The sequence below is a fragment of the Schistocerca cancellata genome, chromosome 2 (genome assembly GCF_023864275.1).
Source record: "Schistocerca cancellata isolate TAMUIC-IGC-003103 chromosome 2, iqSchCanc2.1, whole genome shotgun sequence".
Lineage (NCBI taxonomy): Eukaryota > Metazoa > Arthropoda > Insecta > Orthoptera > Acrididae > Schistocerca > Schistocerca cancellata.
This window is the reverse complement of record NC_064627.1, coordinates 854360063-854386233: the sequence shown is the minus strand read 5'-3', so window position 1 is coordinate 854386233 and position 26171 is coordinate 854360063. Positions and strand designations below refer to the sequence as shown.

The window sequence follows — 26171 nt, the reverse complement described above, 5'->3', positions numbered from 1 at the left end:
GCTGGCTAAGCAAATATAATGTACTGTTTATTCTTCTATTCAAAAAATTTACGTTGTTTTACCATCAACAATTTTATTCCTGCAGAGTGAGCCAGCCAGTGGCGGGGAGCTGGAATGGAATGCGGCTGACCAGGCACAAGCTCTGTCCAGCTACTACTATGGCTATGTGGCTACACAGCTGTTAGGGGGCTGGGTCTCTGAGTGTTTCGGTGCACGATATGTGTGTGGGCCTGCTGTACTGGCTGCAGGGTTGCTCTCATTAGCTGCACCGGCCGCTGCACGAGCGGGGCTGCCAGCCTTCATTGTACTACGCATCACAGTTGGAGCAGTCTCGGTAAGTGTGTACAAGGCTACTTGTAAGTACAAGAGCTAATCAAAAAGTGCCAGTACCACTTCATAAGTTAATCTCCCACCTGTTATTTGAAAATACATGTAAATCCAAAATAAATCGTCCACTATGCAGTGGAGTGTGGATTTTGTTCAAAACTTCTGGAAGATTAAATCTCTGTGCCAGACTAGGGCTCAAAGCCAGAACCTTGCCTTTCACGTGCTGTGATGTACATTTGAAAACTGAAAGCTTGAAAGTGACCTACAGTGGCATGACACAGTGTTCAGATCCAACAACCAGGCAGTGGAATGATGTTGAAATGTGCAAGGCAACTTTAGGGAACATACCATGAGAGTGAATAGCAGTAGTTATTGATACATGTGGAAGAAGTGTCATACGTGTGAAACAATGGTGACCATCACTATGCAGAAAAGTTACCCTGGTAATAGACATTGGTATCACTACATAACAATGATGGCAGTGCAGTAAGTTACATTCTCAAACAGAAAAACAAGTAAGAGTTGCAAAAGATTTACTGGCATACTAGACTGTATATGGCACTGTTGCTGTAAGTGTTGTTGGGTAGAAGTAGAAATGTTGTGAATTAATTGTTGTACAATGCCAGGAAGTTAAAACTAGTGTAACGAGGCTAAAATAGTACATGTGATGGAAAAACTTGTCGAGATGGGTAGTGAACAGAGTTTTTAGCTATACAATATATAGAACAAATTCTGACCCAAAGTAGTCCAGTTAATTGACAATCATTGAGTCAGTATCTAACAAGTAACTTGGGCAACAAGTATGCTGTTTGTATCAATCAGTAGGTGGCGACATGTATGTGTGAATATTGCATCTTATGTTTATATTTGTGCTCTGTGAATTATGCTTATCGTGAAAAGGCTGTATTTACAGAGAAGTGCCCTTTAGTTTGAAAAATGTTTACACTGTGAATTTTGGTGTTCTAACAAGAAACAGAAATGTCAAATAAGCCATTGCAAGTTTCATTATAAAAAAAAGCTTCTTTACTGTGAATATAAAACCCAGAGCCTGTTTCTCATCCCTAGACAAAGAAGACAATGAACCTTGAATTTGGAACTGCAAGTATTATACAGATGAGTACAAAATTTTACTCAGTTTAAAATTCATTTGTGGATTTTATTTAATGTCACCCTTTCCTATAATATTAAACATGTACTAAAGTGGCAGTGTCCAATACGAGAAGAATACATGTTTCAGATTCATATCTGTGAGAGTGATTATTTTGTAAAAAAACAAAATAAAGCAGTTGAAGAGTTTCTGGGATATTTGCTCTTTCTATCACTGTTTTGTAGATTAATGAACCCTGAACAATGAATTGCTAACATAAGGTGTCACAGTTGCTGGTGATTTTAGAAAAAAATGGGTAGGAGGAATGTTGATTATGAATGTGCTGAAGGCAGTGAAGTATGAGAAAGAAGTATGGGAAATACTGAGACAAATCCACAGAGGACAGAATACTAGCAGGTGTTTAAAGCTGGTGAAAAGGAAGTATGGTAGCAGTGGTGAGGGAAAACTAAGAATTTCTTACTTTGTACATGATGGTGTGCTATATAGATGACAAAAAGTTGTCTGCATCAGAACAGAAAATCACAGAACTGATTTGATATATACGTTTCAGTGTAACACACTTTGAAGTAGAGAAGTACTACACCAGAACTGTGTCTTCAGTAACATCCATGTTGGCAGAAGATCTCCCCTATCACATTGCTCTTATTAATAAGAGAAATGTCTAATTTGAAAACTACACCAACAGGAAAAAAAGTCACAACATCAAGAGTAATGAAATTTCAGTAATACATTTGTCCAGGTAACATATTTAAGTGATTAATGTGGCTGGTTTACAGGCCAATGTAAGTGTGAGAAAAGCCATTGCAGACGTGAAATGCCATTACACTAATAACTGGTGTAACTGTCAGAATGTTGAATGGAAGCATGCAGATGTGCATACATTGTGTCATTCAGGTGCTGGATGTCAGTTTGTGGAATAGAGTTCTATGCCTGTTGCACATTGTCGGTTACGATAGGGGCAGTTAATACTTTTTGTGGATGACGCTGGAGTTTTTGTCCGATGATGTCTCATACATGCTTGATTGGAGACAAATATGGTGATTGAGCGGTTAAGGCAACATATCAACACTGCAGAGCACACTGGATTACAACAGCAGTATGTGGGTGAGCATTATCCTGTTGTTAAACACCCCCTGGACTTCTGTTCATGAATAGTAGCACAGCAAGTTGAATCACTAGACAGATGTATAAATTTGCTGTCAGAGTATGTGCTCCTGCTGTCATACGAAATTGTACCTCAGACCATAACTCCAAGTGTAGGTCCAGTGTGTCTAGGCCTCAGAAGGGGAGTTTGCAGGCACTCTCGTGGCCTCCTCCTAACTAATACATGGCCATCACTACCACTGAAGCAGAACCGGCTTTCATCAGAAAATACAACAGGCCTACACTCCTTCCTCCAATGAGCTCTTGTTTGACACCACAGGAGTCGCAAATGGCAGAGGTTTGGTGTCAATGGAATGTACACAACAGGGTGTCTATTCGGAGCTGTCCTTGAAGTAATCAATTTGTTACAGCTAATTGTGTCACTGTGGTGACATCTCCTACTCAAATTGCTGATGCAGATGCAGTGTGATGCGCCACAGCCATACACTGAAAATGACAGTCGTCCCTCTCAGTAGTGCCATGTGGCTGTCTTGAGCCCGGTCTTCTTGCAGCCATACCTTCACATGGCCACCACTGCCAGCAGTCATGTACAGTGACTACATTCCTGCCAAGTTTTTCTGCAGTATCACAGAAGGAACATCCAGCTTCTCATAGCCCTATTGCATGACCTCATTCAAACTCAGTGAGCTGTTGAATATAGCACCTTTGTAGTAGTAAAGGGATTCTTGATGAACATCAACTCGCTACATCCAATCCCAAAGGTGACTAACACTCATGACCAACAGCACATATCTAAAGCAAACGTGATTTGAGTCTTCATAGTAGCACCAGTCGTATGTGACTGGAGTGAAGTTCGAACAGACATCGTGTTTCAGATATAGAAACACACCTACCAACTTCCCTTTCTCTCAAACAACTCCTCCTTGTTTTTATTTTTTATTTACCGGGTGATCAAAAAGTCATGGAATAATGTAGATAGAGAGGTACAAATTGACACACATGCTTGGAATGACATGGGGTTTTGTTAGAACCAAAAAAATACAAAAGTTTAAAAAAAAGTCCGACAGATGGCGCTTCATCTGATCAGAATACCAATAATTAGCATAACAAAGTAAGACAAAGCAAAGATGATGTTCTTTACAGGAAATGCTCAATATGTCTACCGTCATTCCTCAACAATAGCTGTAGTCGAGGAATAATGTTGTGAACAGCACTGTAAAGCATGTCCGGAGTTATGGTGAGGCATTGGCATTGGATGTTGTCTTTCAACATCCCAAGAGATGTCGGTCGATCACGATAGACTTGCAACTTCAGGTAATCCCAAAGCCAATAATCGCACGGACTGAGGTCTGGGAACCTGTTAGGCCAAGCATGACAAAAGTGGCGGCTGAGCACACGATCATCACCGAACAACGCGCGCAAAAGATCTTTCAATATGGGGTGGGGCGCCATCCTGCATAAACATCATATGTTCCAGCAGGTGTTTATCAGCCGGGCTGGGGATGATGTGGTTCTGTAACATATCGGCGTACCTCTCACCCATCACGGTAGCAGTTACAAAACCAGAATCACGAATTTCCTCAAAGAAAAAAGGCCCGATAACGGTAGATGTGGTAAATCCAACCCATACTGTGACTTTCGCGCCGTGCAATGGAGTTTCCACGACAGTTCTAGGATTTTTGGTAGCCCAAATTTTGCAGCTGTGGGCGTTGATAGACCCTCGGAGTGTGAAATGAGCTTCATCGGTCCACAACACGTTACACAACCAATCGTCATCTTCCACCATCTTTTGAAACTCCCACACCGCAAATGCCCTCCGATTCACTAAATCGCCAGGTAACAGTTCATGATGCTGATGGATTTTGTACGGATAGCATCGGAGGGTACGCCTAAGTGCCAACCAAACAGTAGTGTATGGAATGCCGGTGCGACGTGCGACTGCATGAGCGCTGACTTCCCCGTGCATAGATGAACCCGCTACAGTCTCCATTTCTTCCTGAACTGTCTCAGCAGCATTACACCTTGTGCTTGGTCGGCCACTATGGGGTCTACTGTCTAAACAACCCATGGCTTCGAACTTCGAAATCATTCTCGCCACAGTTGCGTTTGTCAACGGACCTTTACCCGTTTGAATCCCCTTCCTATGGCGATAGGATCATAACGCTGAACTACCACATTCCCCATTCTGATTATACAGCTTCACTAAGAGCGCCTTTTCAGGTAACGTCAACATGCTGCGACTGCTGGCGCATCTGATTCTCTCTCTCATTACAGCTCCTTTTATACACGATTGTCATGCGCAGTCACTGCTGTTTTGCTGTCCAGCGCCATCTGTCGGACATTTTGTGAACTTTGTTTTCCTTTTGGTTCTAATAAAACCCCATATCATTCCAAGCATGTGTGTCAATTTTTATCTCTCTAGCTACATTATGCTGTGGTTTATTAAGTTTTCAAACTTATACTGACTTTTTGATCACCCAGTATTTATTTATTTATTTTTTTTACATCAATGTATTTTGCCCTCATGCCCAGACTCTAGACCCATAACTTCTAGGTCATTTTCCAGTACATCATGTATGGTGCACACACAACTGTAGCTGTATGGATTCCTCTTTCTACTCTAAATTTAGCACCACCTGCATGTGCTGGATCACTCATTAGAGTCAAATTTGGTGGTGTTTTCCAAAGGGGATTGACATAATTCGTGCTGTTATTGCTCTTCAAAGAGATATCAGAAACAGTGTCCTCAGTTTCCTTTCTTTTGTGTGTACTTACCACAGCTCTGGGCAGAGGCATAGCTTTCTGGCTCTCCTGCTTTTGACCTACTCTTTTCTTTGTTCGGAGGCTCTTCTTTTTCAGTATTGAGTTTACTGCTGGAGGTGTAGTCTCTGGGACTTGTCTTGCTAGTTTTTGGGAATGGTGACAGCTCACGGTACACAGCTGTTTGTCTGGTGGCTGGGCATTAGGTGACAGTGTATCGCTTTTAGAAATGAACTGCAATTTGGAATGGAGTGTTTCATATTTAAGCATTATATTGACTCCTAAATAATTATTTCCATATAAGAGTTTATCAATAATGAATAATTTATCAGATAGAGCACAGTTTTCTTGTGTATAGCACAAATGTGGTAGTTGTATGGTTAATATTTGTCTAAAATTTCTAGAAGTGTGTGCACATTTATTTTCAGTCTGGAAGTGCTTTTTGTCAAAATTATTTTTGAGCTGCAAAGTGAAATCTCCAATGAAAAAAACAAATTATGGCTAACTATTCCTAAATGGTGGCAGCATAACTAACAGTAAGAACATTTATGATAGGTATGGTTTTCTTCTGAATAGATGGGGTGTATAATTTTTTGGAAAGTTTTGTCTGTATCTCACAATACTTTGTAACCTTGTGCTAACTGAGACTCACTCTTCATGTATTTTTTATATATCTACATAGATATTCCACAAGCCATCATACGTTGCGTGGTGGAGGGTACCCTGCACCACTAATTGTTATTTCCTTTCCTGTTCCACTTGTAAATAGAACGAGGGAAAAGTGATTGTCAATAGGCCTCCATATGAGCCCTAATTTCTCATATATTATCTTTGTGATCCTTATACACTGTGTATGTTGGCAGCAGTAGAATCGTTCAGCAGCCAGCTTCAAATGCTGGTTCTCTAAATTTTTTCAATAGTGTTTGTTGAAAAGAACATCACCTTCCCTCCAGGGATTCCCATTTGAGATCCAAAAGCATCTCCATAACACTTACGTGTTGTTCCTGGTATTTCATAGCACTTCATAGTTCGACTTTGGCCTTGGAATTAGTACTGACCAAATAAAGAAATAAAGTGTTGCTATGGAAGAGTTATTTGAGATGATATTAGGAGCTATGAACCCACAGTAAAATTATTTTTGGTAAAATGGAGAAGATAGTGAATGATCACAAATATCAAAAGCAGTATAGCTGGCAGTCTGGCATAGCAGTGACATGTGCAGACATCTGCCATTTCCTCACAGCTGAGAGCATGATTTATGATGCAGCAGATACAGGATCTCATACTGACAGCAATGGAGAAGAGTAGGAATAACTATAAGAGGTCTGTTCAAAAAATTGTGGAACTTAGTCCACAAAATTTTTCTGTGATGAGCTTTTCCTTATTGTGTATGGTCTTTACTCTCCTCCGCAGTTTATACACTGCCTACGATGCCATTACTGCTTCCGGAAGCAATATCGGTATGCCTCTTGCTGGATCATGCAAAGCACTGTCTGCGAATTTTCTTTTGTCTCATCTGTCGTTGCAAACCTTCATCCTATCAATGGCATTTCCAACTTTGGAAATAAAGTCCGCAGGGGCCAGGTCTGGAGAGTAAGGAGAATGGGGCACCACAGTGATTTCGTTTTTTGTGCAGTAGTCACACACCAACAGGGATGAATGTGAGGGCACGTTATCATAATGCAAGAGCCAAGAATTGTCTCGCCACATTTCAGGCCGTTTCCTTCTCACACTTTCGTGCAGGTGTCACAACACATCCCATTAGTAACATCAAATAACAGATTGTCCCTGTGACACAAATTTATGATGAACTAATCCTTCTGTGTCAAAGAATACCATCAGCATTTCTTTGACATTTGACCTGACCTGATTAACTGTTTTTGCCTTGGAGAACTTTTCCCGACCCATTGTGAAGACTGAACCTGGGTCTTAACATCATAACTTAGACCCACGTCTCATCACCAGTTATGATTCTCTTAAGGAACATTTCATTCTCATTTGCGTCATCCACAAGCTCTTCACAGATTGTGAGACAAAGGTCTTTCTAGTCTCGACTCATGAGTCGTGGGACAAACTTGGCAGTGACATGATACATTCCAAGATGCCGTGTCAGGATTTCATGACATGATCCAACTGAAATGTCATATTCTTCTGCAGTCTTTCAGACAGTCAGTCTGCAATTGGCTTGTGCAATTTCATTGATGTTCCTGACACATGAGCATCATCAGTAGACATCAAAGGTTGTCCTGAACAAGAGTCATCTTAAAGTTTCATCTGGCCATTTTTGAACTGCGTGAACCACTTTTAACATTGAGTGTGGCTGAAGCATTGATCACCGTAGGCTTCCTGTTTCATTTGGTGTGTCTCTGTAAAGGTTGTCTTGAGTTTCATGAAAAACTTAATGCAGATGCATTGCTCCTTTTACTCTGCCATCTTGAAATTTGCAAACTGTGTGACACAGTGTTCTACCTGATACAGCACTAAAAAATAACTAACAGATGTACAACAATGAAACTTCTGGCAGTTACACATTAAACACAGGTGTGTGCAGGGATGCCAACCACATTTCACTCCAGCACACCGTTGGTACAAAATTACAAATTTTCCAGAATTTTTTGAACAGACCTCATACATTAAAGCACAGTTTGTGGAGGCTTTGCTGAAAATCAGGCAGAAACATGTCACAGTCAGGATTCCTGCTGCTGCTACTGCTGCTCGTGTGGCTGAATTGGCTGTATTTAAAACATTCCTAAGAATGCATAACTCTCTAGATTTTTCTTAAATTTCCTCCCAGATGCGTAACAGAAATTTCCTGCATTTTCTGGACTATCAGTAACTCTGTTGTTGACATTAATATGTGATGAGGAAAACAATATTTGTATCTCTTTGAAGCTGTTTGCAGGCAATTCAGTTAATTTCATTGAGATCATATTGTTAAAAAGTGTTATAAAGTACAGGAAAGCTTGCATATGAACAGTTCTTTGTGTAAAACGTGCTGCCTGGCTCTCATAGTGATGTAATGTGTGTACAGAGCTGAAAAATCTGATATTCACAGAATGAAATTTTCACTCTGCAGCGAAGTGTGAGCTTGTGATGAAGCAAGCTGGGATAATTTTAATTCCCCTCTTGTTTTGCCATCTGCCTCCTTAAATTAGTTTTGTTAGTTTTAACTATTTACCATTAGCATACATGAATATTATCGGCATTTCCATAAAAGAGAAAGGCTGGCGCTCAGTTTTAAAGGATAGAACACCAGATCTAATTTTGTGTTAAGTTTTATGTATCTAATTTATTTTCTAATTTATTTGGACTATTCCTAGTTAGTATCTTTCATTATAAGGCGAAATCAGTCATTGTTTCATAACTTAAATTCTACTGTTGTCGTATAAACAAATATAAATTCTGCACTGATTATAAATGTTTGGGAGACAAAATGCTAGTAATCTTAAAGTATCTATTTGGCTATATTCGAGAACATTTTAGCAAAGCCAGTCTTAATTAATTCCAAAGTAATTAACAGTTTTGCCAAAAGTATTGTTTTTGTAACTATATATGTTAATTTCATTATTTAAACAAATTATTCGGCCTAACTTTTGCAGTAGAAGGAACTGCTAAAAAGAACCAATTTTTCTATGTATTCAGTTAACAAAGTGAGTTAAGTTTTAGTATAAATTCTGTAAATTTAACTTCGAGCAATGTGTAGTTTCAGTACCGATTATTGTGATGAAATATAAGGGCCCGATTTTTGGTCATGAGACAGTTAGTCCACAGCTGAGTTTCAGACAAGTAACCTGTGCTGGTTAGAACAACAACAACAACAATGCTTCTAATTAACTGTGGAATAAGTGTTAAATAATTAGGCCGTGTGTTAAAACAGTGACAGTGTCTGCCCCATATGTACCTGATTATTCTTCAAGAACTGTGAAGTTTGTGGTTAGGTTTCACTGGTCGTAGATGTTTAACAAGAAACTATTGTAGCAGTATGTGGAGTTTTGCCTGGTAACTGTTAATGATGCTTATCGAAGGTTACATAATAGTGCACTGGCCATATAACTGTATTATTGGGTGGTTGTGCAAAGTGAAATTAAAGTACGGTGAAATGCAACTGCCCACCTGTAGGCAACATTATTTACGGTAGTCAGTGTCGGAATCCATATCCCATTTTTCAGCCAGTGGAGAAACACAGTATGATGACACTGAGGACACCAAATGAAGAAAATAAAAAGCAGGCAGGACTGCCACAAGCTGATGTGAAACTTCCTGCCAGATTAACTGAGTGCCGGACCAAGACTTAAACTCAGGACATTTGGCTTTTTTGCGGGCAAAGAAAATTATCAGCATGGCTTTGACATTTGACCTGACCTGACGAGCTGTTTTTGCCTAGGAGAACTTTACCCGACCCATTGTGAAGAATGAACCTTGGTCTCAACATCATAACTTAGACCCACATCTCATCACCAGTTATGACTCTTTTAAGGAACATTTCGTTCTCATTTGCATGATCCAAAAGCTCTTCAGAGATTGTGAGATGGAGGTCTTTCTAGTCTTGACTCATGAACCATGAGAAAAACTTGGCAGTGACAGGATGCACTCCAAGATGCTGTGTCAGGATTTCATGACATGATCCAACTGAAATATCATATTCTTTTGCATTCTCTCAGACAGTCAGTCTGCAATTTACTTGCACAGTTTCATTGATGTTCCTGACATGAGCGTCGTCAGTAGACGTCGAAGGTCATGCTGAACAAGAGTCATCTGTAACTTTCATCTGGCGATTTTTGAACTGCGTGAACCACTTTTAACGGTGAGTAGGGCTGAAGTGTTAATCACCGTAGGCTTCCTGTGTCATTTGGTGTGTCTCTGTAAAGGTTGTCTTGAGTTTCATGAAAAACTTAATGCAGATGCATTGCTCCTTTTACTCTGCCATCTTGAAATTTGCAAACTGTGTGACACAGTGGTCTACCCGATACAGCACTAAACAATAACTACCAGATATACAACAATGAAACTTCTGGCAGTTTCACATTAAACGCAGACGTGTGCAGGAATTCCAACTGTATTTCACTCTAGCACACTGTTGGTACAAAATTATAAATTTTCCAGAATTTTTTGAACAGGCCTCGTAATTAAAGCATAGTTTGTGGAGGCTTTGCTGATAATCAAGCAGAAACATGTCACAGTCAGGATTCCTGCTGCTGCTACTGCTGCTCGTGTGGCTGAATTGGCTGTATTTAAAACATTTCTAAGAATGAAGGATTTTTTAGATTTTTCTTAAACTTCCTCCCAGATGTGTAACAGAAATATCCTGCATTTTCTGGACTGTCAGTAGCTCTGTTGTTGACATTAATTTGTGACGAGGAAAACAATATTTGTATCTCTTTGAAGCTGTTTGCAGGGAATTCAATTAATTTCATTGAGATCATATTGTTAAAAAGTGTTATAAAGTGCAGGAAAGCTTGCAGATGAACAGTTCTTTGTGTAAAACTTGTTGCCTGGCTCCCATAGTAAATAAATATGATGTAATGTGTGTACAGAGCTGAAAAATATGATGTTCACAGAACGAAATTTTCACTCTGCAGCGAAGTGTGAGCTGATATGAAACGTCCTGCCAGATTAACTGAGTGCCGGGCCGAGATTTAAACTCAGGACCTTTGGCTGTTGCAGGCAAGTGCTCTACAAACTGAGCTACCCAAACACGACTCACAACCTTTTCTCATAGCTTCCTCAGTTTGGAAGGTAGGAGATGAGGTGCTGGTGGAAGTGAAGCTGTGAGGAAGGGTTGTGAGTCATGCTTGAGTAGCTCAGTTGGTAGGGCACTTGCCTGTGATATGCGAAGATCCTGAATTAGAGTCTCAGGCAGGCACACATATTTAATCTGCCAGGAAGTTTCAAACCTGATGTTTTTATTCACGGGAATCATCCTTCACTGATTTAGAATGTACTGAGCACATGCATTAAGTGTGCAAACAATACATAAGCCAGACTGACTTTATCATAAGAAACTTAACATCCATGAAAAATTTCACATACACATAAAAACTTTCACTTACAAAATCTTCATTTAACAAGTCTGGGACACTTTCATTTCTGACTTAGTGGACAAGATAGAGAAGATCAGAATAATAGCTGCAAGGTTCACCATGGGTTTGTTACATCAGTGTTAAAGGGCCAACGACATTCATTGGGAAAGGCTACAGGAAAGATGTTTGTCATCATGGAAGACTCTCCTCTAATAATAATAATAATAACAATAATAATAGTAATAATAATTATTCCAGGAGTACACATTCCAAAACAACTCAATAAATGTATTCCTTCCTCCAACATACATATTGTGTAATGCTGCTGACGGTAAAATTAAAGAGATTTGAGCTGTGCAGGGATGTACTGATAATCTCTCTTCCCATCCCATCCATGAAAGGAAAGGGGGAAATGATTATCATAAAATTTGTAGCCTTATCTGCACAAAACACACTGAGTATGGATGTAGATTTTATAAATGTTAGGAAATAATTGAAATGTGCACTATTAAGTTAAGGATCCAAGTGCATGTCCAGCTTCACTGAACAATTTTAAGATACTGTGAATATTCATTACAACACAGGCCTGAAAGAAATTTAACTCATAAGACGGCAAGGATTTTATTTAGCATGTGCTTCTCTCTTATATAACACATCTGCATATGTCTTCTGCTCATAATAAATGTATTGTATACAGATATTATCTGCCTTAAAACTTGTTCTTGTGCATCTTTTTTCATATTTATTTTCTTTTTGTTTATAAAACATAAACTTTGGTTAGATTTTTTTGTATCAAATTCACTTTACCCACTTTCTTGCCCTCAGTAGCTGGTATCCCTTCTCTCAGTTTCGAAGCTGGCTGAAAACACTTGTAATATCACTTTTGATACAGTTAAAAGTTACTGTTTATGGCCAGTTCCAATCTCACAAGCTTCTGTTAAATTCAGGTAAAGAAACAGCTACATACTGCACTTGTTTGTCATTACTGTTACACAGTCCTAGTGCAGTGGTACTAACCTCAGTCAGATAATTAGTAATTGTTTAGGGTAGCATAAGAACAATTGACATTATAGTCACAGAGTAAAATACTATGTAAAGTGGCAGCACAATCCTACTAGAATAACGCATTGTCTTTCAGATTGAGCAGCTACGCCAAAACTAAACAAGTCTGCACAGTAACCATATATTCTCATTAGTTAACACTTCTCTGCTGGCAATTGATTATCACTGTCTCAGTAGGACATTGCTGAGATCTGAAACTGTCAACTGTGTCACACACAGATTCAGAATAAGCAGTAATTAGAATGTAATATCACTGAGTTATTAAGAGATAAATGATAAAACATTAAATTTGACTTGAGTGCTGTACATTTTATGAGCTTTAGCTGTACTGGACCTATTGTGATGAACTTTCTCATGAACTTGCTGCTTATATGACTTCTGACCACAGATTGCTGATTTTGGGGCTCAAATGGTATTATAAATATTGGCATAAGAACAAACTAGTATTTTGTAAACTATATAAAACTTTGAAAATTAGCTAGGTTGAACCTGACTGTTTTGAATGAGCAGCAAGCCTTTGCTAAATTTTGACTTACAAATATGTTATTGGTTGGAAATTTAGAAAAATACACAGATACTATTACGATTCTGTGATGTGAATCCCCTTGTTTGCAAGTGTAAGCACGGTATAGTAAATAACGTGGAATTATTAATTAGTGAGTTAATTAATTAGTACTGTGTGTCATATAGTGCAGAAGAGTTATTGTAACAAAAGTAGGTAATGGAAGGTTAGAATCACAGTGATTAGGGCAAAATCTGCAATGAAAATGTTTAGTGGCTCTGAACTTCAAGTTAAACTATTTCAGAAGATAATTACGCTTAGGTAATTTAAAGTATGTTATTGTAAAGTCGGAATACTTAGCTTTTGAATGGTGTAGGTCATTACATTGAATTCTGTTAATTGGCTCATAGGTTTTATCACTTAGCGAACTGTAGTAAAATCTTCAACTAACTATAACTTCTAATTAACATAATCTATAGCCAAACTAATGGTATCAATGGAATCACTATAGTGAGAAGAGTAAACTGAACAATCAATTTAAATTGAACTTGGCCTGATAAATGATTTGCATATTTTCATGTACCTATCACAAGTTACATAGACAACTGTATCGAAGATATAGTAGACTTGGGGAAAAAAAGCGATAATTATTGTAAGCTGCTGAGGACAGATGAGGAGTACCCACTTGTTACGTCTGAACTTGCTGTTTATTTTTTAAAAACTGCAGCAAAAGTCCTTTTCCAAAATTTCTCTATTATTTACAGGGTGTTGTATTGCCTTCGGTCCACTGCTTAGTTGCAAAATGGCTCACTCCAAAAGAAAGAACACAATTAACAGGATTAATATTTTCTGGTAAGTTATGAATGTATGTGATTAAAATACATCTTTGCAAAAGCCCTCTCATAACATTATTTTATAGTAAGAAGCTGCAAATGTCAGTTTCTAGACTTAAGCAGTGGAAAATCCAGGATGGAATAATGACAGTATTATGAAAAGGATGGATTGCTATTCACCATATGCATCAGAAGTTGCATCACAAGATAGGCACAACAAAAAGACTTTTTGTTGTGCCTGTTTGCGACTCAGCATCTCCTCTACATTGTGAGTAGCACTGTATAATTTTCATAATATTGTCGTAATTTCTAGATTTTTTTCAATAAAACAATATTCAGCTTCATTAACTGTTAATATGAAATGTTCAGAATACTGTCTTTCAAATATTCATTGCATACGTCTTAACCAGGTCAAATGAAGCTTTAACTGTTTCAGCTGCATTCACTAATACTGGCAATTTCTTCTCAGTTTAATAAATTCAGGTCTGAGACTCCAGCATGATATGTAGGTCAGCTTTCGTAGGGCCCTTAAGGTAGTGGACAGATACAGGAGAACTTATTTTGTGGTCCTGAGGGGCTCAGCATTTGCTTGCTGGATATGGGCTTGGTGACCCCAGGGTTCCTGAGCTGGGGACTGATAAGTGCCACCAATCGTCTGTCATCGTAAGTTCTGGCTGTGCATCAGCGACCACTGTGTGGTGTAGCAGTAGAACATTGTGTGTACAGGGAATGGGATTCTTGTCTTGACCACCTGGATTGCAAGTATGGTAAAAACCTCTAAAAAAAGCATGTCAGTCTCAAGGTGCGCTGTGCACTGATGAGATGCATGGCTGTTTGGTTGTAACAGAACACATACTGCTGGTCAGAATGTGTTTTTAATTGTGAAGCGAAAAGAGGACAGTTTTGATAAGGTTTCATCTTTATATATTCAGAAAGGTTTAGAGGGCATCACAGGTATTCTGAAATCAATCAAGTGACTGCATACCAGAATGTTGTTGGTTGAAACTGCTACTTCCCAGAAAGTCACCAACTGCCAGAAGGCTAAGTGCCTTGGGAAATATGCCATGGAAACAGAGCTCCACAACACCTTGAACTATAGCACGTGTGTTGTGACCTTTAGAGATCTGGTCAACATTTGAAAGGAGGAATTGAAGAATGAATAGACTCAGGAAGGGATCATTGATGTGGAAAAATATAGTGGAAAGGGTGGATGGGGATCTCATAGAGTATGACTCCTTCATTATTATCTTCAGTGGCACGAAACTCCCACAGCATTTTGAGGAGGTTTCCTTCGTCCAAACGTATGGCCATATGTCTCCAGCCCAACACGCTGTTTCCAATGCCGTCACTTTGGCACACCCTCTTAGAATGTAAGAGTGAAGCCACTTGTGGCAAATGTGGCAAGGCTGCCCATGATGGAGTTGATTGCTCCTCCCCTCTGAAATGTGTGAATTGCTCTGAGGATCACCCTATCTGGAAGAGGGATTTCATTATCTTCCTTAAAGAAAGGAAAATATAAGAGATTAAGACATTGAATTGCATCCCATATGGCGAGGTCGAGAAGATCTATAATGCCTTGCAGCCTCCCACATTCACTACATCATTTGCTTCAGCCCTTAAAAGGTCTCTTTCAACAGCCAACACTTATCCAAACAGAGGTTGCTACTGTCAGCACTAGTACCGGCGTTTGTCAGTGCACATGTCAAGCTGCAGTTGTTTTAGATCCCACAGCCCTCCCTAGAATGTCAAATAAAGCAACAGTTGACACTACTGCAGACCTCCTGGTGCCTCCAAAGGCAGAGCCCAGTTTAAAGTCTGCACTCAGCTACTGTTGCAGTAGCTCCAACAGAGCCCTCCCAGACTAAAAAAGCAAATGGGAAGCTTCCACCACAGGTGAAAACAGGCAGTAAATAATCGGATAATGTTGATGTCATTTGACTTGATGGTTCTGCTTCAGAGCAAATAGACTGTGAAGTCTGCCTGTGGCAACTATCTTGTCCCAGGGCTGAAACTCTGCCCATTGTGGGCACCCCACCCTGGTGGAAAGATAGGGTAGAAGTACAATCTGTGTGATAAATTGCTCTCACACTACAGTGGAACATGAATGGGTTCAGGACTCATGTGGAGGAACTGAAACTCCTGGCCCCTGTGCTTGTGTTTACAGGTAACACATTTCAAAGTCACTGATGCCCCTGTGCTACTGGGCTATGTCCTGCTCGGAAAGGATGACCTGGCTGAGGAAAGAGCCAAGGGATGTGTTGCATGTTTGTCAATAACACACACCACTCCTCTGCTCTCACTTTGGTTACTGACCTGCAAGCAGTAGCTGTTTCAGTTCATGTGGGTCAGAAAATCATTATCTGCTCTGTGTATTTACCTTTGTAGGATGCAATAGACTCTGAGGCTCTCACAGGCCTTATTGGACAACTCCCCCATCTGTTTTTCCTACTGGGTGATCTCAGTGCCAGTAATGTATTTTGGGGCTCAAGCTATACTTGCCCCAGGGGTCGAGTCTTGGAGAACCCCATGATGTGTCAGGAGCTGTGCATCCTCAGCATGAGCAGCCCCACTCATTTCTCAACTGCTGCTAGGTCATCCTCAGCCATCAATCTCTCTTTCTGCTCTCCAGCTCTTGCAGACTCAGCACAGTGGGAAACAGCTGATGACCCTCATTCCAGTGACCACTTCCCAATGTGGATCCACCTACTGGATGGGGGATTGCTTTAAGAGAAGCCACTGAAGTGGACAATCAGCAGGGTTAAGTGGGTGCTGTTCAGCCAGCTGGCTGTGTTTGAACACTGTGACAGCATCCAGGAATGGGTGGAACACATCACACGAGTGATACATTGTGCCATTGACCTGTGAATCCCGAAGCCCTTAGGTCATCTTAGGAGGAGACCTATAGCTTGGTGTACGGCTGAGGCCCCTTCAGCAATCAGGGACAGGCGTGTGTCTCTTCGACAGTTTGACTGCCACCTGACAGCAGACAACCTCTGAGCATTTCAAGTCATGAGGGCCGAAGGTCAGCGTGTCATTAAGGAGAGCAAGAAATGGTCATAGCAAGCATTCCTGGACTGTATTAACAGTTCCACATCTTGTACCAAAGTATTTGAAATCTTTCGTAGGATTTCTGGTTAACACAGTTCTTTACTAATAGCAGCACTGCTGAAACAGGTGTTCTCCAAACAACATCCAGAGGCCTCGCTCAGATACTAGTTTTGCAAAAAACTACTGCCAATGCAAGCCATGATACAGCATTTTGTCACTATCGTGTGACTGTAGAGAGGGCAAGTTGGACTGCAGATCCAACACTTCTTAGTCCTACAACTCTGCTTTCTCCATGTAGGATTTGGACTTTGCACTGTCTGAGACTTGTGACACTGCATTCAGTCACGACCAGATCTGGTACTGTGTGCCTCGACATTTGCTAGCAGCGTCGAAGGAAATACTTCTCGAATGTTGTAAGGCGGACAGAAAACTTCCCCCATTCATGGGGAGAGGCAATTCTGATACTTCTGCTCAGACCAGAAGAGGACTGCACATCTCCCAGTAGTTACAGGAGCATCACCTTAGTGAGCTGTGTAGTAAAGACCCTGCAGCAAATGGTTAACCATCATCTAGTCTGGTTGGGGAGCAAACAGGCCACATATGCTCCAGTTCTATAGGGCATTTGTGTTGGCAGCTGGACTATGGCTGCACAGTGTACAGGTCAGCAAAATTATTGATGCTATCCACAATGAGGGGAATAGGCCAGCCACAGGTGCTTACAGGACCAGCCCCATACCAGTCTATGGCTGAGGCTGGGAAGCTGCCACTCACTATCCTGCGCCAGCTCCTCGTGGTGCATCAGGCATGTGAGTTCCTCACAGCTCCAACTTCATCTGCATACCATACTGTTGCTCATCTACCTCTGGAATGCCTTTTCTCCAATCGTCCATGAGCAACACTGGTGTTTGGGATCTGCATGCAGTGTATGCTGGAGTCACTTGGTGTGGAGCCACAAATCCAGGATTTTAGCTGCCTGCCACCTTTGTCACTACAAAGGCCCAGGATGGTTTTTGATTTAGTGCAGTACAGGAGAGATTGCATTCCTGCTTCTGTTTCTAATCAATATTTTCTGACACTTTGTATGAGAACAATAACTATGTAGCTGTGTTTACAGATGACTCTATTGGTTGCCCTGTTGTTTTCCCGGATTGTGTCCTCAAGATCCAGCTGCCTCAGTACTTATATGTCTTCGACACAGAATTATATGCGATCTTGCAGACACTGGAGCAGACGAAACATTTTTCCAGTGCTAAATTTCTTGTCTGTTCCCATTCTCTGAGTGCCCTTCACTCTCTACAACTTTTGTGCCCAGCAGATAAAGTAGTTCAGAATATCCAACATGCCCTCCTTCAGCTACAATTAGTGGGGAAGGAGGTATCTTTCTGCTGGGTGCCAGGGCACATGGGTATTGCAGGAATTAAAGGGCTGATCTATCAGCCAAGGAGGCATGTTATGATCTTCAGTTGTTTCTGTGTGTCATCCCCCTGCATACTATAGCCTCACTGTTAAAATCCAGAGTCTCGTGGTGGTGGGAGGATAAGTAGCCGACAGATGATAAGCTCCGTCTAGTAAAGCCCACATTGCGAGCATGGCGTACCTCCTTCCTGCCATGTCGACGGGACAAGGTCCTCATTACTCATTTTCACAGAGGCCACAGCCCTATGATGCATGTCTTCTTGCTCCGGCAAGAGGACCCTCCAACATGTGGTGCTTATGATGTACATATCACTGTGCATCACATTTTCCTGTTTTATTTTTTGATTAGTGGGCCACGGTGGATTTTCTGATGGATCTGCCCTCTGTTTTAAGTAACATTCAAGCAAATGTGGTTCGAGCTTTAGAGTTTTGTGAATTGTCCAGTGTTTTTCCCTAGATTTCAGGGAGATGATTTTAATGTGTTAACAGGATGACTGGCTCACCCATATATTTTGTAAGTGGTCAGCCAGTGACATTTCCTTTTGTTATTCTTTTAGCTCCTTTGTCATTTTACTTGTGTTTGAATTTCTTGTATAGCTACTTTTACTCTTTCTCTTTTGTTTTGGTGCATATGAGATAGAGTGGTTGTGTGGTCAGTTTGAGTGCTTGAGTGTGGAAAAATTTTGGAGTTTTTGTCCACATTTGTTCGTTTTAATGAGTGCACAGGTGCTGATAACCTCGCCATTGAATGCCCATAAGCTCCAGACATACAAACACAGACGCACACACACAGACAATTTATGTTGTGGAGGCAGGTCGTGAGTCAAGCCTGGGCAATTCAGTTAGTAGGTCATTGCCCTTGAAAGGCAAGGGTGTGTGTTAGGGACATGGCCTGGTACACTGCTTTAATTTATTCACAAGTTGCTACTTACTATTTTCTTCCTTTAAAAGTTAATAATGTTTTACTACTTCATCTACATCTACATCTACATATATACTCCGCTAGCCACCAAGCGGTGTGTGGTGGAGGGCACAATTCGCGCCAAAGTCAAATCCCCCCTTCCAACAACCATCTTTTCCACTTGCGGATCGCGCGAGGGAAAAACGACTGTCTGAACACCACAGTACGAGCTCTAATTTCCCTTATCTTTGAATGGTGATCATTGAACAATTTGAAAGTTGGTGGTAATAATATGTGCTCTACATCCTCAGCGAAGATCGGATTTCGGAATTAAGTGAGCAGCCCCTTCCGTTTCACGCGCCGTCTATCTGCAAGTGTGACCCACTTCAAATTTTCTAACGCTCTCGCAATAGCTAAATGTACCAGTCATGAATCTTGTCGCTCTTCTTTGGACCTTCTCAATCTCTTGAATCAGACCCAACTGGTAAGGGTCCCATACAGACAAACAATACTCTAAGAATGCGCGAACTAGCGTATTGTAAGCTATTTCCTAAGGACTGCATTGCTTCAGGATTCTACCAATAAACTGCAATCTACAGTTCGCTTTGCCCATTACTTGTGTAATCTGATCATTCCATTTGAGATCATTTCGAATAGTCACATTCAGATACTTGACGGATGTTACCACTTCCAAAGACTGGGCATTTATTTTGTACTCGTACATTAATGGGGATTTTTGCCTTGTTATACGCAGTAGGTTACACTTACCAATGTTGAGAGATAACTGCCAGTCATTACACCATGCTTTTATTTTCTGCAAATCCTCTTTGATTTGTTCACAACTTTCATGTGATACTACTTTCCTGTAGACTACAGCATCATCGGCAAACAGTCCAATGCCACTGTCAATACCATCAACCAGATCATTTACGTAAATTGTAAAAAGCAGTGGACCTATTACATTGCCGTGGGGCACACCTGAAGCTACACTTATTTCATTGAAGTCACCCCACTCAGGACGACACACTGCTCCCTGTCTGTTAGGAAACTTTCTATCCAACTGCATATGTCATCGGATAGACCATAAGCGCACACTTTTTGGAGCAAGCAACAGTGTGGAACTGAGTCAAACGCCTTTCAAAAGTCGAGAAATATGGCATCAGCCTGGAGCCAGTATCTAGAGCCTGTTGTTAATCATGCACAAAGAGGGCCAGCTGTGTCTCGCATGACCACTGTTTCCTAAAACCGTGCTGGTTTCTGCAGATGAGGTTCTCAGAGTCAGGAAAGGTCATTATGTCTGAACACAAAAAGTTCCATGATTCTACAACAAATTGATGTCAGTGAAATTGGCCAGTAATTATGTGCATCCAATTTTCTACCCATTTTATAGATTGCTATGACTTGGGCCTTCTTCCAGTCCCATGGAACTTTCTGCCGTTCCAGTGATCTCTGATAGGTGATGGATAAGAATGGTGCTATATTTGTAGCATAGTCAACATATAATCTTACGGGGATACGATCTGGGCCAGATGCCTTCCTGGTGTCTAAGGATCTTAACTGTTTTACAATCCCAGATACACTAAACACTATGTCAGCCATTCTTGTGTTTGTTCAATAATTGAAAGGGGAATGGTGCTGCAGCCCTCTACGTAAATGAGTTTTTGAAAGCTAGGTTTAGAATTTCGGCCTTCTGTTTATCATCATCAGTTACATTACCTGTACTGTCAGCAAGAGAAGGTACTGAATTATTTGTAGCGTTCATAGATTTTACGTACAACTAAAATTTTTTGGGGTTATTTTTAGAATCTGCAGATAAAATATTGCTTTCAAATTCATTAAAAGAATCTCTCATTGACCTTTTGACAGCTGCTTTCATTTCACATAATTTTTGTTTGTCAGCAGGGCAGTGATTACATTTAATATGACTGTGCAAATTTCTTTGCTTTCTCAGCAACTTCCTAATATGTTTGTTGTACCAAGGTGGATCCTTTCCCTCCCCTATATTTTTGCTAGGCACATACTTCTCTAGCACATGGTGGACAATACCTTTAAATTCCAACCAAAGATGCTCAATATCTTTGTGTGCTGCGGCGAATGCTTGGAGCTGACTATGAAGATATTCATTAATGTTTATTTGCTTTCCCAAACAAGACAACTCCACGCTGTTTCTTTGGTTTTTTTGCAACTTCCACTGACACAGAAGCCACAACGACATTATGGTCACTAATACCTTCTTCTAGATTAACTTCCTCAAAAAGATCAGGTCTGTTTGTTGCCAAGATATCTAATATGCTCCCATCTCGAGTTGGTTTTCTAACCAATTGCTCAAGTTTGTATGTTGAGAGCGCTCCTAGAATAACTTCACACAAAGTATACTGAATTACTAATGTTTATCTCATTGTTATTGAGTTCTCACATGCTGCTTGGAATGTAGTCAAATTAAGTCGGGTGAAGCTGACGGAATTAGATTAGGAAATGAGACACTTAAAGTAGTAAAGGAGTTTTGCTATTTAGGGAGTAAAATAACCGATGATGGTCGAAGTAGAGAGGATATAAAATGTAGACTGGCAATGGCAAGGAAAGCGTTTCTCAAGAAGAGGAATTTGTTAACATCGAGTATAGATTTAAGTGTCAGGAAGTCGTTTCTGAAAGTATTTGTATGGAGTGTAGCCATGTATGGAAGTGAAACATGGACGATAACTAGTTTGGACAAGAAGAGAATAGAAGCTTTCGAAATGTGGTGCTACAGAAGAATGCTGAAGATAAGGTGGGTAGATCACGTAACTAATGAGGAGGTATTGAATAGGATTGGGGAGAAGAGAAGTTTGTGGCATAACTTGATTAGAAGAAGGGATCGGTTGGTGGGACATGTTTTGAGGCATCAAGGGATCACAAATTTAGCATTGGAGGGCAGTGTGGAGGGTAAAAATCGTAGAGGGAGACCAAGAGATGAATACACTAAGCAGATTCAGAAGGACGTAGGTTGCAGTAGATACTGGGAGATGAAGAAGCTTGCACAGGATAGAGTAGCATGGAGAGCTGCATCAAACCAGTCTCAGGACTGAAGACCACAACAACAACAACATGCTGCTTTGAAAGTGGGTTGGAAATATATCATTGTTTTATTATTTTCTTACTTTATTATGTCTGCATATAACAACAATAAGGCACTGTAAGGTAAAACATTTCTCTGAAGTTTCTGTACACTTATGGAATTTTTATTTATTTTTCTAACATTATGCTTGTGTCTGTATCCACTTAAGGACATTCCATTTGCTGTATCTTGTTCAGTGTCTACATTTTCACTACTTGTTGCAATGACAAATGTCCCATTTTCTGTGGGAGGAGTACAGTTCTCAAGACACTCTTGATGTCAGTCAATCGGAACTGACAGTCATAAGTGAGAGGGATTTTAAAAAAGAGCTTCAACTTTAAATTAATTTCAAGAATCTCTGAGGTCTGTTTGTTATCTTCAAGGATTTTTGATGTGGTGCAGTGACCATTTAACATATTTTGAGCTGAAAGGCCGGAAATACTTGTCGTGCCCACTCAATTTCATGAGGACAGAGAAATAGCTGGAACATTGATACACAAGCTTTTGAAATTGAAGTAGATCAAAAGCTTCCTTAGGGCTGTGAAACTCATGAGTTTGTTCCTACTGTGTTATTATTATTAGTTAATGTAAACTGAACCACACACGCGCGCACACACACACGCACGCACACACACACACACACACACACACACACACACACACACACACACACACAGATGTGTACACACACCTATGCCCTTATATGGTGCCACCCGGGCGAACAGTGCCAGCACTGCATTTCAGCAAATGGTCTAGATTGTGGTGCGGGTAGTGTTGGATGGCGTGGATAGAGGGAGAGAGAAGTGGGAGGCAGAGAGTAGAATTGTGGTGAGTGACTAGTGGCTTGGAGGGAGACGGCCGGCTTGCCAGCTAGAAATGCAGGAGGGAGGGGTGGCAGGTACCCGGGCTAGAAATGGTGATGCATGGCTGTCAGAGCCAGTGGGGAGCTACACACACTGGAAATGATGTGGAGACATGAAGGGGATGACAGGATGGGGGAAGGGGAAACTGTTGGCTGAAGAGTGTGGGGCAGTGGGTTACTGGAGAATGAGTTTAGGGAGATTATGGAAGCAAAAGATGTGTCGTGATGATAATTCCCATCTACACAGTTCAGAGAAGGTGGTAGAGGGTGGGATCCAGATGGCGTAGGTTGTGAAGCAGCCTTTGAAATTGAGTATATTGTGCTCAGCTGCATGTTGTGCCAGCAGGTGATCAACTTTGTTCTTTACAGCAGTTTGGCAATGACCATTCACCCTGGTGGACAACGTGGTGTGTGACATAGCCGCTTTCACAGGTGGCCTGGCATCTGATATGGTAAGGTAAGCCTGTTAGGGTTGGAGTAGGCAGTGCTGGTTGAGGGGATTGGGCAGGTTTTGCACCTTAATGCGCCACAGGGAAATGATCACTGTGGCAAGGGGTTGGAAGTGGGAGTGGTGTAGGAACAGACTAGGACATGTTGTAGGTTGGATGTGTGATGGAACTCCACTTTAGGAGGTGTGGGAAGGATCTTGGGTGGGATGTCCATCATTTCAGGGCACGATGAGAGATATTCAAAGACCTGATGAAAGATATGGTTCAGTTATTCCAGTCCATGGTGAAATTGTGTGACAATGGGGTGGAACCTTTGTAGCTGATTATTGGTGGTTGTGGAAGGATTGGGAATGTCTGAAGATATGGCACTTGCTAACAAATGAAAATTGACGTGCAAAATTCCACGATGTCCACTGAATGACAGTTTATTATGCAATCAATACATAGATTAACAAATTAAGAAATTCAATTCAGCCTACTTTGTTATTAACTGAATTTTTTATTGCCTTGGCCTCTCTGCATACATTCTCTGCCTGCCATGTTACGGGATGATCTTATGAGGCAGTGTGCTGAGGCCAATATTGATTGATAAGAATATGACATAGAGTTATGGAAGAAGATTTGCATGGACCTTTTCCATGAACTCTTGCACTTACATGCCAATACATTTATTGTTTAATGTCAAAAATAAAATTCGTATTGGAAACATAACTACATAATTGGAAATTTTACTAGAGATATTTAAGCTTTTTGACAAAGTCCTTCATCAGAAGTAGAACTCCCAAAACATTCACACAACAACTCGCACATGTGGCATTAAGCTCAGAGTGCGACTGCATCTGATGTGAACAGCAATCTGCTGGGTGTGGGTGGTTGGTGGAGTTGAGAAGGAGGCACACATCAGAAAGGGGGGGAGAGATAACTGGGTAGGGGTGAGGCATGAAGCTGTTGCTGCCTGTGGGAGTATGTAGGGACTTGGTGAGGCCAGGATAGAGCTGCTAGGCGTAGCATCGGGAGGCTGTGCTGAGGTAAGTAGAGTAGGGGAAATGTGGAGGATAGGGACTAGTGAAGGTTGAACCCAGGGGGGCTATGGGAACAAAGCACATCCTGTAGGGAGAGTTCCCACCTGTGCAGTTCAGAAAATATGATGTTACATGTTCAGCAACTGGGTGGTCCAGTTGTCATTTGGCCATAGTTTGTTGGTAGCCTTTCATGCAGACAGACAGCTTGTTAGCAGTCATGCCAACACAGAATGTTGCACAGTGATTGCAGCTAAGTTTGTAGATCATATAACAGCTTTTACAGATAGCCCTGTCTTTGCAGGTGTAAGGTATTCCAATGGCAGGACTGGATTAAGTGGTGGTGGCAGGATGTATGAAACAAGTCTTGCATCTGGGTCTATTTAGGGGTACGAGACATGAGGCAATGGGTTGGGAGCAGGGGTGGAACAGGGATGGACTTGGATATTGTGTAGTTGGGCAGGTGATAGAAATCACTGTGGGAGGGGTGGGGAGGATAATAAGAAGTATATTTCTCATTTCAGGGCAGAATAACAGATGGATCTTTGGTGATTTAGGAGATGCCAGTGACAGGATTGGAATAAGCAGTAGTGTCAGGTGCAAGGGACAGGTTTAGCATCTGGGTCTGTTGTAGGGGTATGAACTGTGAGGCAATGGGTTGGGAGCAGAGATGAAGTAGGGATGGAGAAGGATAATGTATAGGTTGGGTGGGTGGTAGAACACCATTATGGGAAAGGTGGGGAGGATATTTCTCATTTCAGGGCAGGATGAGAGATAGTTGAAACCCTGGTGGAGAATAGGATTCAGTTGCTCCGGTCCTGAGGGGTACTGAGGCACTAGAGGAGTGCTGCTTAGTGGCCTGACTATGGGTATATGGGGGATGGGAGGTGACTGGTGAGACAAGACATGGGAGATCTGTTTCTGGACAAGGTGAAAGCCTCAACAAGACCACTGCTATATTTGGAGAGGATATATTTTTGTGCTTCACAAGCTGCGACATGGTCACGAATGGAACAGTGATCCAGAAAGTGTAAAATAAATTTCTTTCTTTCACGTCTATGGTCACAAAGTTGTAGGTCCTCAGACTACCAGGGGAGAAAAAGTAATTGAGCTGTAGTGGCATCGTCAAATGATAAACACAAAATCAGTGCCAGCATCATCACACATATATAAAATTTGGCATATACTAGAGTCGTCTCGTTAACAGTGCTACTGTTTGAAACAAACTGCAGTTCAAAACAAACTGCAGTTTGTTTTGTACAGTAGCACCATGAACAAGATAACTCTAGTATATACCATATATTATGTGTGATGCTGCTGGCAGTGATTTTGTGTTTATTATTTGACGATGCCAGTATCTGAAGATAATCATTGCTGACCGGAACTGGTAGTTTGTGCATTTTATGTACTCTGCTGTTGATTGTTACTTATTTCATCTGCTCCAATAAAGGAAAGGTTCACTCTCCCTAGCCAGAAGCCAGTCCCACATACTGGTACTGTGTTGTTGCCTAGCTTGTGGAATCTCCCCAAATGCCCTGACAATCAGATTACTCATTACCAGCTGCAACCCCTCCTTCCACATTTAGCTCTATCTGTTCAAATTTCTGTCCATAAGCCTCACCAATCTAGCCCTGTAAAACCATATCAGACAGGTCCAAACCCTTTC

At 41.1% G+C, this 26171-nt stretch overlaps 1 protein-coding gene across 1 annotated transcript in view; it reads left to right on the top strand.

The window, feature by feature from the left end:
* LOC126159319 (sialin-like) overlaps window positions 1–26171 on the top strand; it is a 196829-nt gene that overhangs the window by 63197 nt on the left and 107461 nt on the right. The window contains exons 3-4 of the mRNA XM_049916507.1: window positions 86–334; window positions 13648–13735. Of these exons, the coding sequence (XP_049772464.1) occupies window positions 86–334; window positions 13648–13735 (337 nt within the window). The remainder of the gene's footprint in view (window positions 1–85; window positions 335–13647; window positions 13736–26171) is intronic.